Here is an 18,151-nt window from a genome sequence, read left to right on the forward strand (position 1 = left end):
TATATAGAACGCTACTGTAGGCTTCAAGAAGCTGTTTGTATTCTCCTATGGCTATTTTCTAGCCAAGTATCAAAGGAAGCACACTACTATGCCAGATGAGATGACACTGAGTTATTGCCTAATAGAAATCCAACCCCTACTGAATTTTCCCACTTCGGCCTTTGCTATGGATATGTGCGCCACTAAGCGCAGAACACAGCGGTCGCAAGTCTCACTACAAATTGCTCAGAATTGGCAAGTACATGCACTGCAGAAACTACAGCCACCAGCAGATCAACCAGAAATCAAATATATAGAACGCTACTGTAGGCTTCAAGAAGCTGTTTGTATTCTCCTATGGCTATTTTCTAGCCAAGTATCAAAGGAAGCACACTACTATGCCAGATGAGATGACACTGAGTTATTGCCTAATAGAAATCCAACCCCTACTGAATTATCCCACTTCGGCCTTTGCTATGGATATGTGCGCCACTAAGCGCAGAACACAGCGGTCGCAAGTCTCACTACAAATTGCTCAGAATTGGCAAGTACATGCACTGCAGAAACTACAGCCACCAGCAGATCAACCAGAAATCAAATATATAGAACGCTACTGTAGGCTTCAAGAAGCTGTTTGTATTCTCCTATGGCTATTTTCTAGCCAAGTATCAAAGGAAGCACACTACTATGCCAGATGAGATGACACTGAGTTATTGCCTAATAGAAATCCAACCCCTACTGAATTTTCCCACTTCGGCCTTTGCTATGGATATGTGCGCCACTAAGCGCAGAACACAGCGGTCGCAAGTCTCACTACAAATTGCTCAGAATTGGCAAGTACATGCACTGCAGAAACTACAGCCACCAGCAGATCAACCAGAAATCAAATATATAGAACGCTACTGTAGGCTTCAAGAAGCTGTTTGTATTCTCCTATGGCTATTTTCTAGCCAAGTATCAAAGGAAGCACACTACTATGCCAGATGAGATGACACTGAGTTATTGCCTAATAGAAATCCAACCCCTACTGAATTTTCCCACTTCGGCCTTTGCTATGGATATGTGCGCCACTAAGCGCAGAACACAGCGGTCGCAAGTCTCACTACAAATTGCTCAGAATTGGCAAGTACATGCACTGCAGAAACTACAGCCACCAGCAGATCAACCAGAAATCAAATATATAGAACGCTACTGTAGGCTTCAAGAAGCTGTTTGTATTCTCCTATGGCTATTTTCTAGCCAAGTATCAAAGGAAGCACACTACTATGCCAGATGAGATGACACTGAGTTATTGCCTAATAGAAATCCAACCCCTACTGAATTTTCCCACTTCGGCCTTTGCTATGGATATGTGCGCCACTAAGCGCAGAACACAGCGGTCGCAAGTCTCACTACAAATTGCTCAGAATTGGCAAGTACATGCACTGCAGAAACTACAGCCACCAGCAGATCAACCAGAAATCAAATATATAGAACGCTACTGTAGGCTTCAAGAAGCTGTTTGTATTCTCCTATGGCTATTTTCTAGCCAAGTATCAAAGGAAGCACACTACTATGCCAGATGAGATGACACTGAGTTATTGCCTAATAGAAATCCAACCCCTACTGAATTATCCCACTTCGGCCTTTGCTATGGATATGTGCGCCACTAAGCGCAGAACACAGCGGTCGCAAGTCTCACTACAAATTGCTCAGAATTGGCAAGTACATGCACTGCAGAAACTACAGCCACCAGCAGATCAACCAGAAATCAAATATATAGAACGCTACTGTAGGCTTCAAGAAGCTGTTTGTATTCTCCTATGGCTATTTTCTAGCCAAGTATCAAAGGAAGCACACTACTATGCCAGATGAGATGACACTGAGTTATTGCCTAATAGAAATCCAACCCCTACTGAATTTTCCCACTTCGGCCTTTGCTATGGATATGTGCGCCACTAAGCGCAGAACACAGCGGTCGCAAGTCTCACTACAAATTGCTCAGAATTGGCAAGTACATGCACTGCAGAAACTACAGCCACCAGCAGATCAACCAGAAATCAAATATATAGAACGCTACTGTAGGCTTCAAGAAGCTGTTTGTATTCTCCTATGGCTATTTTCTAGCCAAGTATCAAAGGAAGCACACTACTATGCCAGATGAGATGACACTGAGTTATTGCCTAATAGAAATCCAACCCCTACTGAATTTTGCCACTTCGGCCTTTGCTATGGATATGTGCGCCACTAAGCGCAGAACACAGCGGTCGCAAGTCTCACTACAAATTGCTCAGAATTGGCAAGTACATGCACTGCAGAAACTACAGCCACCAGCAGATCAACCAGAAATCAAATATATAGAACGCTACTGTAGGCTTCAAGAAGCTGTTTGTATTCTCCTATGGCTATTTTCTAGCCAAGTATCAAAGGAAGCACACTACTATGCCAGATGAGATGACACTGAGTTATTGCCTAATAGAAATCCAACCCCTACTGAATTTTCCAACTTCGGCCTTTGCTATGGATATGTGCGCCACTAAGCGCAGAACACAGCGGTCGCAAGTCTCACTACAAATTGCTCAGAATTGGCAAGTACATGCACTGCAGAAACTACAGCCACCAGCAGATCAACCAGAAATCAAATATATAGAACGCTACTGTAGGCTTCAAGAAGCTGTTTGTATTCTCCTATGGCTATTTTCTAGCCAAGTATCAAAGGAAGCACACTACTATGCCAGATGAGATGACACTGAGTTATTGCCTAATAGAAATCCAACCCCTACTGAATTTTGCCACTTCGGCCTTTGCTATGGATATGTGCGCCACTAAGCGCAGAACACAGCGGTCGCAAGTCTCACTACAAATTGCTCAGAATTGGCAAGTACATGCACTGCAGAAACTACAGCCACCAGCAGATCAACCAGAAATCAAATATATAGAACGCTACTGTAGGCTTCAAGAAGCTATTTGTATTCTCCTATGGCTATTTTCTAGCCAAGTATCAAAGGAAGCACACTACTATGCCAGATGAGATGACACTGAGTTAGTGCCTAATAGAAATCCAACCCCTACTGAATTTTCCCACTTCGGCCTTTGCTATGGATATGTGCGCCACTAAGCGCAGAACACAGCGGTCGCAAGTCTCACTACAAATTGCTCAGAATTGGCAAGTACATGCACTGCAGAAACTACAGCCACCAGCAGATCAACCAGAAATCAAATATATAGAACGCTACTGTAGGCTTCAAGAAGCTGTTTGTATTCTCCTATGGCTATTTTCTAGCCAAGTATCAAAGGAAGCACACTACTATGCCAGATGAGATGACACTGAGTTATTGCCTAATAGAAATCCAACCCCTACTGAATTTTCCCACTTCGGCCTTTGCTATGGATATGTGCGCCACTAAGCGCAGAACACAGCGGTCGCAAGTCTCACTACAAATTGCTCAGAATTGGCAAGTACATGCACTGCAGAAACTACAGCCACCAGCAGATCAACCAGAAATCAAATATATAGAACGCTACTGTAGGCTTCAAGAAGCTGTTTGTATTCTCCTATGGCTATTTTCTAGCCAAGTATCAAAGGAAGCACACTACTATGCCAGATGAGATGACACTGAGTTAGTGCCTAATAGAAATCCAACCCCTACTGAATTTTCCCACTTCGGTCTTTGCTATGGATATGTATGCCACTAAGAGCTAAACACAACGGTAGCAAGTCCCCCTGCTAATTCCTCACAAAATGGTAATAGATGCAAATTAAAATAAAAAAAGTAGAACGTTATTGTAGCCCTAAGAAGGGCTGTTGGGTTCTTTGAGAATCACTCCTGCCTAACAGTAAGCTAATAGAACAGCCTAACGCTTTCCCTGACCAGCAGCAGCTCTCTCCCTAGCGGCATCCAGACACAGAATGATCCGAGCAGCGCGGGCAGCGGCTAGTCTATCCCAGGGTCACCTGATCTGGCCAGCCAACCACTGCTATCGACGTGTAAGGGTACCACGTCATGCTGGGTGGAGTGCAGAGTCTCCTGGCTTGTGATTGGCTCTGTTTCTGGCCGCCAAAAAGCAAAACGGCGGGAGCTGCCATTTTCTCGAGCGGGCGAAGTATTCGTCCGAGTAACGAGCAGTTTCGAGTACCCTAATGCTCGACCGAGCATCAAGCTCGGACGAGCATGTTCGCTCATCTCTAGTGCTATCGTACCAGCGTTGGAATGGGCTTAGGCTTCAGTGGCTGATTACTCTCTCCTGCGCCTGGTCAGCTCAGCAAGCGGCACCACCAACAACTCTAGACTTCAGGAGGGCAAATTTTCAGCAACTAAGGGAAGACCTTAGAGGCATAAACTGGGACAATGGACTAATTTACTTACCCGGTTCTGTCGTGTTCCAGCGGCGCGTTCTCTGTCGAGGATTCGGGTCTTCCAGCGATTCACTAAGGTAGTGCGCCCGATGTCCACCAGGTGTCGCTGCTGCGCTGAAGTCCGCCGGAGTTCACCATCCTATCCTGAGTGCAGGTAAGCACGTGTCAAGCGACACATTTCTTTTTAAAATACCGCAGTTTTTCCAAATCCGTCGGGCCACGATTTACGTCGCATGCATGCCGGCGGCGATGTGCCACAGTCCGATCGCGTGCGCCAAAAACCCGGAGCAATTCGGTGCAAACTTGTAATTTTCGGGAAACCTGACGAATCGGTAGCGATGAGGCTTTACAGGATTATTGATAGAAAAATAAATCCTGTAAAAAGCAGATAAAGGCTGCAAAAATAGAGACTGAGAGAAATATTGCCAGGGAAAGCTAAAATAATCCCAAATTATTGGGATACCATACCGTATATACTCGAGTATAAGGCAACCCAAGTATAAGCCGAGACCCATAATTTTACCACCAAAAACTGGGAAAAACTATTGACTCGAGTATAGGCCGAGGGTGGGAAATGCATTGGTCACAGCCCCCCTCCAGTATATAGCCAGCAAGCCCCCTGTAGTAAATAGCCAGACAGCTCCCAGTAGTATACAGCCAGAGCCCCCAGTAGTATATAGCCAGACAGCCCCCAGTAGTATACAGCCAGCCCTCAGTAGTATACAGCCAGCCAGCACCCTCTAGTATAAAGCCAGCACCCTCTAGTATACAGCCAGCCTAGCCTGCCCCCGTAGTATATAGACAGGGGACATCCTCTACACCTAGAGGAGAGGAGGTTCTACCATCACCATAGACAGGGGGCATCCTCTACACCTAGAGGAGAAGAGGTTCTACCATCACCATAGACAGGGGACATCCTCTACACCTAGAGGTGAGAAGGTTCTACCATCACCATAGAAAGGGGGAATCCTCTACACCTGGAGGAGAGGTGGTTTTTACATCACCATAGACAGGGGGCATCCTCTTCACCTAGAGGAGAGGAGGTTCTACCATCACCATAGACAGTGTATGTAATATTTGTACTAGTGTCTGCAGTGTCTGTAATGTGTGTACTAGTGTCTGCAGTGTCTGCAATGTGTGTACTAGTGTCTGCAGTGTATGTAATATCTGTACTAGTGTCTGCAGTGTATGTAATATCTGTACTAGTGTCTGAAGTGTATGTAGTGTCTGTAATAGTGTCTGGAGTGTATGTAATGTCTGTACTAGTGTCTGCAGTGTATGTATAATGTCTGTACTAGTGTCTGCAGTGTATGTAACATCTGTACTAGTGTCTGCAGTGTATGTAATATCTGTACTAGTGTCTGAAGTGTATGTAGTGTCTGTAATAGTGTCTGGAGTGTATGTAATGTCTGTACTAGTGTCTACAGTGTATGTAATGTCTGTACTGGTGTCTACAGTGTATGTAATGTCTGTACTGGTGTCTGCAGTGTCTGTATTATCTGTACTAGTGTCTGCAGTGTATGTAATGTCTGTACTAGTGTCTGCAGTGTTTGTATTATCTGTACTAGTGTCTGCAGTGTATGTAATATCTGTACTTGTGTCTGCAGTGTCTGTAATGTCTGTACTAGTCTCTGCAGTGTATCTAATGTCTTTACTAGTGTCTGCAGTGTCTGTAATGTGTGTACTAGTGTCTGCAGTGTCTGTAATGTGTGTACTAGTGTCTGCAGTGTATGTAATATCTGCACTAGTGTCTTCAGTGTCTCTAATGTGTGTACTAGTGTCTGCAGTGTCTGTAAAGTGTGTACTAGTGTCTTCAGTGTCTCTAATGTGTGTACTAGTGTCTGCAGTGTCTGTAAAGTGTGTACTAGTGTCTGCAGTGTATGTAATATCTGTACTAGTGTCTGCAGTGTATGTATTATATGTATTAGTGTCTGGAGTGTATGTAATGTCTGTACTAGTGTCTGCAGTGTATGTATAATGTCTGTACTAGTTTCTGCAGTGTATGTATAATGTCTGTACTAGTTTCTGCAATGTCTGTAATGTCTGTACTAGTGTCTGCAGTGTATGTATAATGTCTGTACTAGTTTCTGCAGTGTCTGTAATGTCTTTACTAGTGTTTGCAGTGTCTGTAATGTGTGTACTAGTGTCTGCAGTGTCTGCAATGTGTGTACTAGTGTCTGCAGTGTCTGTAATGTGTGTACTAGTATCTGCAGTGTATGTATTATATGTACTAGTGTCTGGAGTGTATGTAATGTCTGTACTAGTGTCTACAGTGTATGTATAATGTCTGTACTAGTTTCTGCAGTGTCTGTAATGTCTGTACTAGTGTCTGCAGTGTATGTATAATGTCTGTACTAGTTTCTGCAGTGTCTGTAATGTCTGTACTAGTGTTTGCAGTGTATGTAATGTCTGTACTAGTGTCTGCAGTGTCTGCAATGTGTGTACTAGTGTCGGCAGTGTCTGTAATGTGTGTACTAGTATCTGCAGTGTATGTATTATATGTACTAGTGTCTGGAGTGTATGTAATGTCTGTACTAGTGTCTACAGTGTATGTATAATGTCTGTACTAGTTTCTGCAGTGTCTGTAATGTCTGTACTAGTGTCTGCAGTGTATGTATAATGTCTGTACTAGTTTCTGCAGTGTCTGTAATGTCTGTACTAGTGTTTGCAGTGTATGTAATGTCTGTACTAGTGTCTGCAGTTTCTGGCTGAGCTCTGCTGCTGGGGATGAGCTGTTCTGCATAGGGGCTCAGTGTTAACTCTCAGTTAACGCCATCTTCGGGCTGAAGCCTGTTTTTGCGCCTGAATGAAAAGTCGCAAGTGATGAATATTATTAGGCGCAGCAAAACATCTGGATTGGAAAGATAAATGGGGGAAACCTGGTTATTTTTGCTGAGAGGCTAGTTTGCCATTTGCAAAAACGGAGCAACGGTATAAATAGGTGCAAAAACAACAGAAAAAACAAGTGATACATGCGGCCCATAGTCCCATGGAACATACACCTCAATTAGATGCCGCTATATAAATAAAGATTATTATTAATAGAGTTTGATTTGAGCAGCATTGCACATCTATGACTGTTGTTCTGTTTATATCGGAATATGCGATTATTGGAATCGGAATTGATGATTATTTAAGAATGAATTGTAGACCCAATGATGGCTTTATGGTTGCTTGCAGGACGATGAGCATTCAGTTTGGCATGAAATCACCACAACTCCTGTTACAAAGATAAGTATTTGCTTTAATAGTAGAAGGAAATAGATATTCTTCTTGTATTTGTCAAAGAGCGGCTGAACAGTTTTTTCTAACCATTAGATCTTATCAAAAGATAAATAGGGAGTTAACCCTGACACATAAATACGGAGCTTATGCTGATATCGCAGATCGGTTTCAGATCCAAGTACAGATATCATCGGTGAGATGTTCTCCTTTACATTCATGGTCCTCTTCTTGGCCATTACTTTTGGTAATGCTGAAGACTAGAGATGAGCGAACATGCTCGTCCGAGCTTGATGCTCGTTCGAGCATTAGCGTACTCGAAACTGCTCGTTGCTCGGACGAATACTTCGCCCGCTCGAGAAAATGGCAGCTCCCGCCGTTTTGCTTTTTGGCGGCCAGAAACAGAGCCAATCACAAGCCAGGAGACTCTGCACTCCACCCAGCATGACGTGGTACCCTTACACGTCGATAGCAGTGGTTGGCTGGCCAGATCAGGTGACCCTGGGATAGACTAGCCGCTGCCCGCGCTGCTCGGATCATTCTGTGTCTGGATGTCGCTAGGGAGAGAGCTGCTGCTGGTCAGGGAAAGCGTTAGGCTGTTCTATTAGAATAGTGTTAGGCAGGAGTGATTCTCCAAGAACCCAACAGCCCTTCTTAGGGCTACAATAACGTTCTACTTTTTTTTTTTTTATTTGCATCTAGTACCATTTTGTGAGGAATTAGCAGGGGGACTTGCTACCGTTGTGTTTAGCTCTTAGTGGCACACATATCCACCTCAAACACCAAAGTGGGAAAATTTAGTAGGGGTTGGATTTCAATTAGGCACAGTCTGCCATTTGTCCTTTTTTATTTTACGTTTATTTTGTTTAATAACTCAGCGTCATCTCATCTGGCATAGTAGTGTGCTTTCATACTTGGCTAGAAAATAGCCATAGGAGAATCCAAACGGCTTACTTACGCCTACAGTAGCGTTATATATTTGATTTCTGGTTGATCTGCTGGTGGCTGTACTTGCTGCAGTGCATCTACTAGCCAATTGTGAGCAATTTGTAGTGAGACTTGCGACCGCTGTGTTTTGCGCTTAGTGACGCACATATCCATTGCAAAGACCGAAGTGGGAAAATTTAGTAGGGGTTGGATTTCAATTAGGCACAGTCTGCCATTTGTCCTTTTTTATTTTACGTTTATTTTGTTTAATAACTCAGCGTCATCTCATCTGGCATAGTAGTGTGCTTTCATACTTGGCTAGAAAATAGCCATAGGAGAATCCAAACGGCTTACTTACGCCTACAGTAGCGTTATATATTTGATTTCTGGTTGATCTGCTGGTGGCTGTACTTGCTGCAGTGCATCTACTAGCCAATTGTGAGCAATTTGTAGTGAGACTTGCGACCGCTGTGTTTTGCGCTTAGTGACGCACATATCCATTGCAAAGACCGAAGTGGGAAAATTTAGTAGGGGTTGGATTTCAATTAGGCACAGTCTGCCATTTGTCCTTTTTTATTTTACGTTTATTTTGTTTAATAACTCAGCGTCATCTCATCTGGCATAGTAGTGTGCTTTCATACTTGGCTAGAAAATAGCCATAGGAGAATCCAAACGGCTTACTTACGCCTACAGTAGCGTTATATATTTGATTTCTGGTTGATCTGCTGGTGGCTGTACTTGCTGCAGTGCATCTACTAGCAAATTGTGAGCAATTTGTAGTGAGACTTGCGACCGCTGTGTTTTGCGCTTAGTGACGCACATATCCATTGCAAAGACCGAAGTGGGAAAATTTAGTAGGGGTTGGATTTCAATTAGGCACAGTCTGCCATTTGTCCTTTTTTATTTTACGTTTATTTTGTTTAATAACTCAGTGTCATCTCATCTGGCATAGTAGTGTGCTTTCATACTTGGCTAGAAAATAGCCATAGCAATAGGATAGCATCGTTTGGTTTTAAAAACTCAAAAACACAAAAGAAAAAAAAAACACAAAAAAAGTTAAAAAAAAATTAAAGCTATAACTCTCATTTTAAAAATGTTTAACCCGAGGGCTAGGGTAGAGGACGAGGGCGGGGACGTGGGCGTCCAACTACTGCAGGGGTCAGAGGCCGTGGTCCTGGCCGGGGTGAGACACCACCTGCTTATGAGGGAGCAGGGGAACGCCGCAGAGCTACACTCCCTAGGTTCATGTCTGAAGTTACTGGGACTCGTGGTAGAGCACTGTTGAGGCCAGAACAGTGCGAACAGGTGATGTCGTGGATTGCTGACAATGCTTCGAGCAATTTGTCCACCAGTCAGTCTTCCACGCAGTCCACCCATGTCACCGAAATCGCCACTCCTCCAGCTCCTGCACCTCAGCCTCCTCCCCCCCAGTCTGCCCCCTCCCAGGAAAATTTGGCATTTGAACCGGCATACTCTGAGGAACTGTTTTCTGGACCCTTCCCACAGTCACAAACCACTTGTCCGGTTGCTGCTGAGCAATTTTCCGATGCCCAGGTTTTCCACCAGTCACAGTCTGTGGGTGATGATGACCTTCTTGACGTAGTGGAAGTGTGTAAAGAGGTGTCCGACGATGAGGAGACACGGTTGTCAGACAGTGGGGAAGTTGTTGTCAGGGCAGGAAGTCCGAGGGGGGAGCAGACTGAGGGATCGGAGGATGATGAGGTGACAGACCCAAGCTGGGTTGAGAGGCCGGGTGAACACAGTGCTTCTGAGACGGAGGAGAGTCCTCGACCAGAACAGGTTGGAAGAGGCAGTGGTGGGGCCAGACGTAGAGGCAGGGCCAGAGCTGGTGCATCAGCGCCAAATGTGTCAACTAGTGAAGCTCCCGTGGCGAGGGCTCTTGCGGCGAGGGCTAGATCTTCAGAAGTCTGGAGGTTCTTTAAGGAAACACCGGATGACCGACGGACTGTGGTGTGCAACATTTGCCAAACCAGGCTCAGCAGGGGTTCCACCACTACTAGCTTAACTACCACCAGTATGCGCAGGCATATGAATGCTAAACACCCCACTCAGTGGCAACAAGCCCGTTCACCTCCGGCCGTGCACACCACTGCTCCTTCCCCTGTGTCAGCTGATAGTCAGCCCCCTGCCCAGGACCCTGCCACAAAAACCCCATTGTCGCCTCCACGATCCTCCACAGCATCCACCAGCGTTCAGCTCTCCATACCCCAGACGCTGGAGCGGAAACGCAAATATAGTGCAACCCACCCGCACGCCCAAGCCCTTAATGTGCACATCTCCAGATTGCTTAGCCTGGAGATGCTGCCCTATAGGCTAGTAGAGACCGAGGCATTTCGCAACCTCATGGCGGCGGCCGCCCCTCGGTATTCGGTCCCCAGCCGCCACTGCTTTTCCCGATGTGCCGTCCCAGCCCTGCACCAGCACGTGTCAGACAACATCATCCGTGCCCTGACCAACGCCGTTTCTGACAAGGTCCACCTGACCACGGACACGTGGACGAGTGCTGCCGGGCAGGGCCACTATATATCGCTGACGGCACATTGGGTTAACTTGGTGGAGGCTGGGAGCGAGTCTGACCCTGCGGCTGGTCATATACTGCCGACGCCGAGGATTGCGGGGCCTACCTCGGTCCAGGTGTTTCAGGCCTACTATGCCTCCTCCTCCTCCCACCCCTCCTCCACCTCCTCCTCCGAACTACCATCCGTGGGCACGGCGCCATCAGTCGGTAGCTCTAGGCACAGCAGCAGTGCCGTCGCTAAGCGACAGCAGGCGGTGCTCAAACTGCTGAGCCTAGGCGATAAAAGGCACACCGCCCAAGAGCTATTACAGGGCATCACGGCGCAGACTGATCTGTGGCTGGCACCGCTGAACCTGAAGCCAGGCATGGTTGTGTGTGACAACGGCCGTAACCTGGTGGCGGCTCTGCAACTCGGCAGACTGACACATGTGCCATGCCTGGCCCATGTGTTAAATCTGATAGTTCAGCGTTTCCTCAAGACATACCCCAATCTGTCTGATTTGCTCACGAAGGTGCGCCGCATCTGTGCGCATTTCAGGAAGTCCAGCACAGATGCTGCCACTCTCAGGGCAGCGCAGCGCCGCCTCCAACTGCCCGCTCACCGACTGTTGTGCGACGTGCCCACGAGGTGGAATTCAACACTGACCATGTTATCCAGAGTTTACCAGCAGCGCCGAGCGATTGTAGACTGCCAGATGTCAACTTCCACCAGAACTGGTAGTCAGGTCAGTCAGCTTCCTCAAGTCTACAATGAGGAGTGGACGTGGATGTCTGATATCTGTCAGGTGCTGAGTAACTTTGAGGAGTCAACACAGATGGTCAGTGGCGATGCCGCCATCATCAGCCTCACCATCCCGCTGCTTGGCCTGTTGAAAAACTCTCTGATCAGCATGAAGTCGGAAGCTTTGCGCTCGTCACAAGAGACGGGGGAAGAAGATTCCCTTGTTGATAGCCAAAGCACCCTCAGGTCTGTTTCTCAGTGCATATCGGAGGAGGTGGAGGTGGAGGAGGATGAGGAGGAAGAGGAGGAGAATGTTGGCGAGACACAAGAGGGGACCATTGTTGAGTCCTTCACTGTTCAGCGTGTATGGGCAGAAGAAAAGGAGTTGGAGGAGTTGGAGGAGGAGGAAATGGACAGTCAGGCCAGTGAGGGGAGTGAATTCTTACGCGTTGGTACTCTGGCGCATATGGCAGATTTCATGCTAGGCTGCCTATCCCGTGACCCTCGCGTTCAAAGAATTTATTCCAGCACCGATTACTGGGTGTTCACTCTCCTGGACCCACGGTACAAGCAAAATCTTTCCACTCTCATCCCTGCAGAGGAAAGGAGTGTGAGAATGCATGAATACCAGCAGGCCCTGGTGCACAAGCTGAAACAGTATTTCCCTTCTGACAGCGCTAGCGGCAGAGTGCGTAGTTCTGCGGGACAAGTAGCGAGGGAGAGTAGGCGAGCAGGCAGCTTGTCCAGCACTGGCAAGGGTACGCTTTACAAGGCTTTTGCCAGCTTTATGTCACCCCAGCAAGACACTGTCACCTGTCCCCAGTCTCGGCAGAGTAGGGCTGATCTTTACAGAAAGATGGTGAGGGAGTACGTAGCTGACCATACCATCGTCCTAAATGATCACACAGCTCCCTACAACTACTGGGTTTCAAAGCTGGACATGTGGCACGAACTGGCGCTGTACGCCTTGGAGGTTCTTGCCTGCCCTGCCGCTAGCGTCTTGTCCGAGCGGGTTTTCAGTGCAGCTGGTGGCATCATCACCGATAAGCGTACACGCCTGTCGACTGACAGCGCTGACAGGCTGACGCTTATTAAGATGAATAAAGCCTGGATTTCTCATAATTTCCAATCTCCACCAGGTGAAGGAAGCTCAACCTGAATAATTGATCCACTCCTCCTCCTCCTCATTTTCCTCCTTCTCCTCCTCTTTGTACAGTAAAGCAGAGGAAACTGGCTATTTTTTGACAGGGCCCACTGGCTCTAGCTATAGTACTTTATGCATTTAATTTTTCTGGAGGGCCACCTACCCGGTCCTCTGTTTTAAACAATTTTTGGGAGTGCCACATACAGGCACTCAATCTATTCAATTTTTCTGGAGGGCCGCCTACCCGGTCCTCTGTTTTAAACAATTTTTGGGAGTGCCACATACAGGCACTCAATCTATTCAATTTTTCTGGAGGGCCACCTACCTGCTCCTCTGGTTTGAAAATTTTTTTGGACTGCCACATACAGGCACTCAATCTATTCCATTTTACTGGAGGGCCACCTACCTGCTCCTCTGGTTTGAAAAATTTTTGGGACTGCCACATACAGGCACTATCCAAATTAAATTGTCTCCATAGCAGCCTCCACACGTTGTCTCCATTGCTACCTCCAAAAGTCGTCCATATAGCTGCCTCCATACATCGTCCCTTTATCAAACGAGGTGTGTCAGGCAGAAATTTGGGTTGTTTTCATGGATTCCACATCAAAGTTGTTAACTTTGTCGCCACCCTGCTGTGTTATCCACAAAATATACTGGCAAACTTTTATCATTTACCAATATTATTTCAGCGCTTCTTGCGCATCTGTTTACATTCCCCTCACCTGGCATATCCCAAACTTATAAGAACGCTACTACACTTAACTTGGTGCAGGCTGGGACCGAGTCTGACCCTGGGGCTGGTCATATACTGCCGACGCAGAGAATTGCGGGGCCTACCTCGGTCCAGGTCTCAAAGGCCTACTATACCTCCTCCCAACCCTCCTCCACCTCCTCCACCTCCGAATTACCATCCGTGGGCATGGCGCCATCAGTCGGTAGCTCTAGGCACAGCAGCAGTGCCGTCGCTAAGCGACAGCAGGCGGTGCTCAAACTGCTGAGCCTAGGCGATAAAAGGCACACCGCCCAAGAGCTATTACAGGGCATTCCACATCAAACTTGTTAACTTTGTCGCCACCCTGCTGTGTAATCCACAAAATATACTTGCAAACTTTTATCATTTACCGATATTATTTCAGCGCTTCTTGCGCATCTGTTTACATTCCCCTCACCCGGCATATCCTAAACTTATAAGAACGCTACTACACTTGATCTTATACAAAAGGTTCTTAGAAGTGCTGTTTGGGGAGTAGCCTAGAGACAGGGGCTTGGATTGGCGAAAGCTCACCTGGCAGCGGAGCGCCAGCTCCATGCCAAGATCCAACTAACATAGTTTTAACTGCAGCACCTTTAATCTACTACTAGTTCACTGCCTCCATACATGGTCCCCTTATCAAACGAGCTGTGTCAGGCAGAATTTTGGGTTGTTTTCATAGCTTCCATGTTAACTTTGTCGCCACCCTGCTGTGTAATCCACAAAATATACTGGCAAACTTTTATCATGTACCGATATTATTTGAGCGCTTCTTGCTCACCTCCTTTGGTTCCTCTCTGCCACCCATTGGTTTGAAGCCTGAGTCCATTTAGGGTATGTCGCCATGCCACTCTCTAGCCTGCTGCCGCTGCCTCTGCATGCCGTCCCCTATAGTGTCAGGGTCAATTATTGCATGTTTTAGATGCTATCTAGCTTCATTCTGTCACTCTGTCATGGCCATGCTGTTGCCCATAATTTTGGCATAATGGTGCGATTATGCAGCCTCAGAGGCATCCATGCATGCTGCCCCTGCTGTTTCCTGTCCATTTCCGTGGTGTTTCCATCCTTTTCTGAGGTTCCCAGGTGTTTGGCCAAGCTTCCCTGTGCAGAGCCTTGGTCCCCTTGAAAAATGCTCGAGTCTCCCATTGACTTCAATGGGGTTCGTTATTCGAGACGAGCACTCGAGCATCGGGAAAAGTTCGTCTCGAATAACGAGTACCCGAGCATTTTAGTGCTCGCTCATCTCTACTGAAGACACATGTCCAGGTAAGTGAGTGATTCCAAGTCAAGAGACCAGAAAAAATGTAATCCATGTTTGGCATTGTCCAATTTTTATGGGTTTTTGCAGGGGTTTTCAAAACAATTATGCTTTTCATGAATGCATATATGTCACATATACAAGTAGAAAATGGTATCTTATATGTACCTGGTATTTGTCAAATCTATTAAATTAAGAAGTTTTGCTCATTTACAGGCGGCTCGGAGTGTCTGACCGTTCTTCGAGGATGTCCTGGGGCTCCAGGTGCCAAAGGAGAGAAAGGAGAACGTGGCCCACCAGGGGAGAGAGGTCAGTGTATTTTATACTATGAACATTAAACGTCTTGTCCATTATTTATTACTACTCCTTCGAGATTTAGCTTCTTAGTAGCTGTTTGTGTGTATTTGCACTTTACAAAGTGAATAAGAAATGTATGGCCACGAATATTTAGTCTTACAGTCTATGCAATGTTTCTTATATTTTTTTTCAGGTCCTGAAGGAAGTACGGGAAGCTCTGGGCTGCCAGGAATGAAAGGTTAGATTCAGATAAGGGATTATAGATAAGAGATTCAAATATACTGTATATACTCAAGTATAAGCCAAGTTTTTCAGCACAAAAAATGTGATGAAAAAAACCTAACACAGCTTATACTCGAGTCTATAGTACTCAGCTTGGCTGGATATATATTGGGATCAGGGGGCTGGTTAGCTATATACTAAGGAACATGGGCTGAATGGCTATATACTGGGGGCTTGGACAGGCTGGCTATATACTGGGGGGCATGGGTATGGGCAGGCTGGCTATATACTAGAAGCAGGGCCTGGCTGGCTTTATACTAGAAGGCATGAGCTGGCTATATACTGCGGGCAGGGGGCTGGTTATATACTAGTGGGCTGCTGGCTTTATACTGGAGCTAGAGGCATGGCTGGCTATATACTGGGAATCAGTGGGATGGCTTTATACTGGGGGTTAGTAGGCTGCCTATATACTGGGGTGCAGGGGGCTGGCTAGCTATATACTAGAGGGCATGGGCTGGATGGCTATATACTCAGGGCATGGACAGGCTGGCAATATACTGGGAGCAGAGCCTGGCTGGCTATATGCTAACAGGCATGAGCTGGCTATATACTTGGGGCAGGGGGCTGGCTATATACTAGGGGGCTGCTGGCTATATACTGGGGTTAGGGGTCTGGCTGGCTATATTCTGGAGTGCATGGAGCTGACTGACTATATACCGGGATCAGTTGGCTAGCTATATACTAGGGGGCATTGGCTTGATGGCTATATACTGGGGACATGGGCAGGCTTTCTAGCTATATACTGGGGTGCATGTGCTTACTGGCAATATACTTGGGAGGCTGTGACCGATGCATTTCCCACCTTAGGCTTATACTCAAGTCAATAGGTTTTCCAATTTTTTGTGTTAAAATTAGGTACCTCGGTTTATACTTGAGTGTTTATAGTATGTCTACTTCCTAGAGCTAGAAGGCCCTCTCCATACCAGCGCCTATAATAACCAACATGGCTGGTTACATCACATCACTGTAATACTCTACCTCTCTCCACATTCATGATCACCGTGGTCTGTCTAATGTATAAATCTGAACATCACTAAGCTCCTCCAGGTTATGTACATCGCTCTATGCAGATATCAATGTAATTTCTGTCTTATTGCAGGAGATGCAGGAGCTCCAGGGCCTCATGGACCAAAAGGTAAAGAGTCTTCAATCTTTTCTAAATTCTGTGTTATCAGATCCTGTGGATGATGTAACCAATATCAAACTATGAAAAACGTCTAAAATATTATCCTTCTTCTGTACACAGGAGATAAGGGAGATCCCGGCTCCCCAGAAGTCTTGTACAGTGAGTGTGGATCCTTCTGGCATCTTGTCTTTTACCTATCAGTAAATTATATAAAAGACGTATCAATAGAAATAAAGGGAACAGGTCAGAGACAGGAGACAGGGATAGGGAAAGACAACAGAGCAATGAGGACTTCAAATGCCTGAAGGAAATCCTCCTGGACACCAGGAATGTTTGGGCTTGATCATTGTAGAATGGAAAAGTCACCAGGATCCTGGGGGGGGGGGGTCCTTCCTTTTCTTACCTTGTACTGACCAGTGACTTCCACTATAGAAGGTTCTGTCCTCATCAGGGAATTGATATAAGATGCAGTCAAGCTGAGTGTAAAGATTCTGTATGGACTGTGATCAGCAAAGTAGAGAAGAGCCGGGAATAATGTAAGGATGGAGAGTGATGGTGGAATAGCGAGAGCCCCGTCTATCACTCAACCACATTTCCCATTCCTCTATAGCCAAAAAACTATCCAAAATTCTATTCAAGTCAGAATCTTATCGCTTCCACGTCTCCTTCCTTTTCCCTCTTCTTGTGTCTTACAGCTGCCCGGGACTGTAAATCTCTGCTGGAGAAAGGATTTACCCTGAGTGACTGGTACATTATATATCCTGATGGGAAGCAGCCGCTACGAGTCCTGTGTGATATGCACACTGATGGCGGCGGATGGATTGTAAGTCTTTTATGTTTTCTTCATGGATTGTTATTTGTATTTTTTTCAGAGCGGCATGCCTTATACTCAGAGAGGGGTGCCTTATATTCAGAGAGGGGTGCCTTATATTCAGAGCAGCGTGCCTTATATTCAGAGAGGCGTGCCTTATATTCAGGGAGGCGTGCCTTATATTCAGGGAGGCGTGCCTTATATTCAGAGAGGCATGCCTTATATTCAGAGCGGGGTGCCTTATACTCAGAGAGGCGTGCCTTATATTCAGAGCGGCATGCCTTATATTCAGAGGCGTGCCTTATGCACAGAGCGGCGTGCCTTATATTCAGGGCGGTGTGCCTTATATTCAGAGTGTCATGCCTTATACTCAGAGGCGTGCCTTATACTCAGAGCGGCGTGCCTTATCTTCAGAGAGGCGTGCCTTATATTCAGAGAGGCATCCCTTATATTCATAGAGGCGTGCCTTATATTCAGGGAGGCGTGCCTTATATTCAGAGCGGCGTGCCTTATACTCAGAGCGACGTGCCTTATCTTCAGAGAGCCGTGCCTTATATTCAGAGAGGCGTGCCTTATATTCGGAGAGGCGTGCCTTATATTCGGAGAGGCGTGCCTTATATTCAGAGCGGCGTGCCTTATATTCAGAGCGGCGTGCCTTATATTCAGAGCGGCGTGCCTTATATTCAGAGAGGCGTGCCTTATATTCAGAGAGGCGTGCCTTATATTCAGAGAGGCGTGCCTTATATTCAGAGCGGCGT

At 46.4% G+C, this 18,151-nt stretch overlaps 1 protein-coding gene across 1 annotated transcript in view; it reads left to right on the forward strand.

Moving 5' to 3' along the window:
• The window catches only part of LOC140076471 (ficolin-2-like), a 47,859-nt gene that overhangs the window by 10,709 nt on the left and 18,999 nt on the right, over positions 1-18,151 (forward strand). Inside the window, exons 3-8 of the mRNA XM_072122998.1 lie at positions 14,874-14,885; positions 15,094-15,186; positions 15,368-15,412; positions 16,556-16,591; positions 16,703-16,741; positions 17,278-17,405. Of these exons, the coding sequence (XP_071979099.1) occupies positions 14,874-14,885; positions 15,094-15,186; positions 15,368-15,412; positions 16,556-16,591; positions 16,703-16,741; positions 17,278-17,405 (353 nt within the window). The remainder of the gene's footprint in view (positions 1-14,873; positions 14,886-15,093; positions 15,187-15,367; positions 15,413-16,555; positions 16,592-16,702; positions 16,742-17,277; positions 17,406-18,151) is intronic.

This window comes from Engystomops pustulosus, chromosome 9, assembly GCF_040894005.1.
Source record: "Engystomops pustulosus chromosome 9, aEngPut4.maternal, whole genome shotgun sequence".
In the NCBI taxonomy this organism is placed as follows: Eukaryota; Metazoa; Chordata; class Amphibia; order Anura; family Leptodactylidae; genus Engystomops; species Engystomops pustulosus.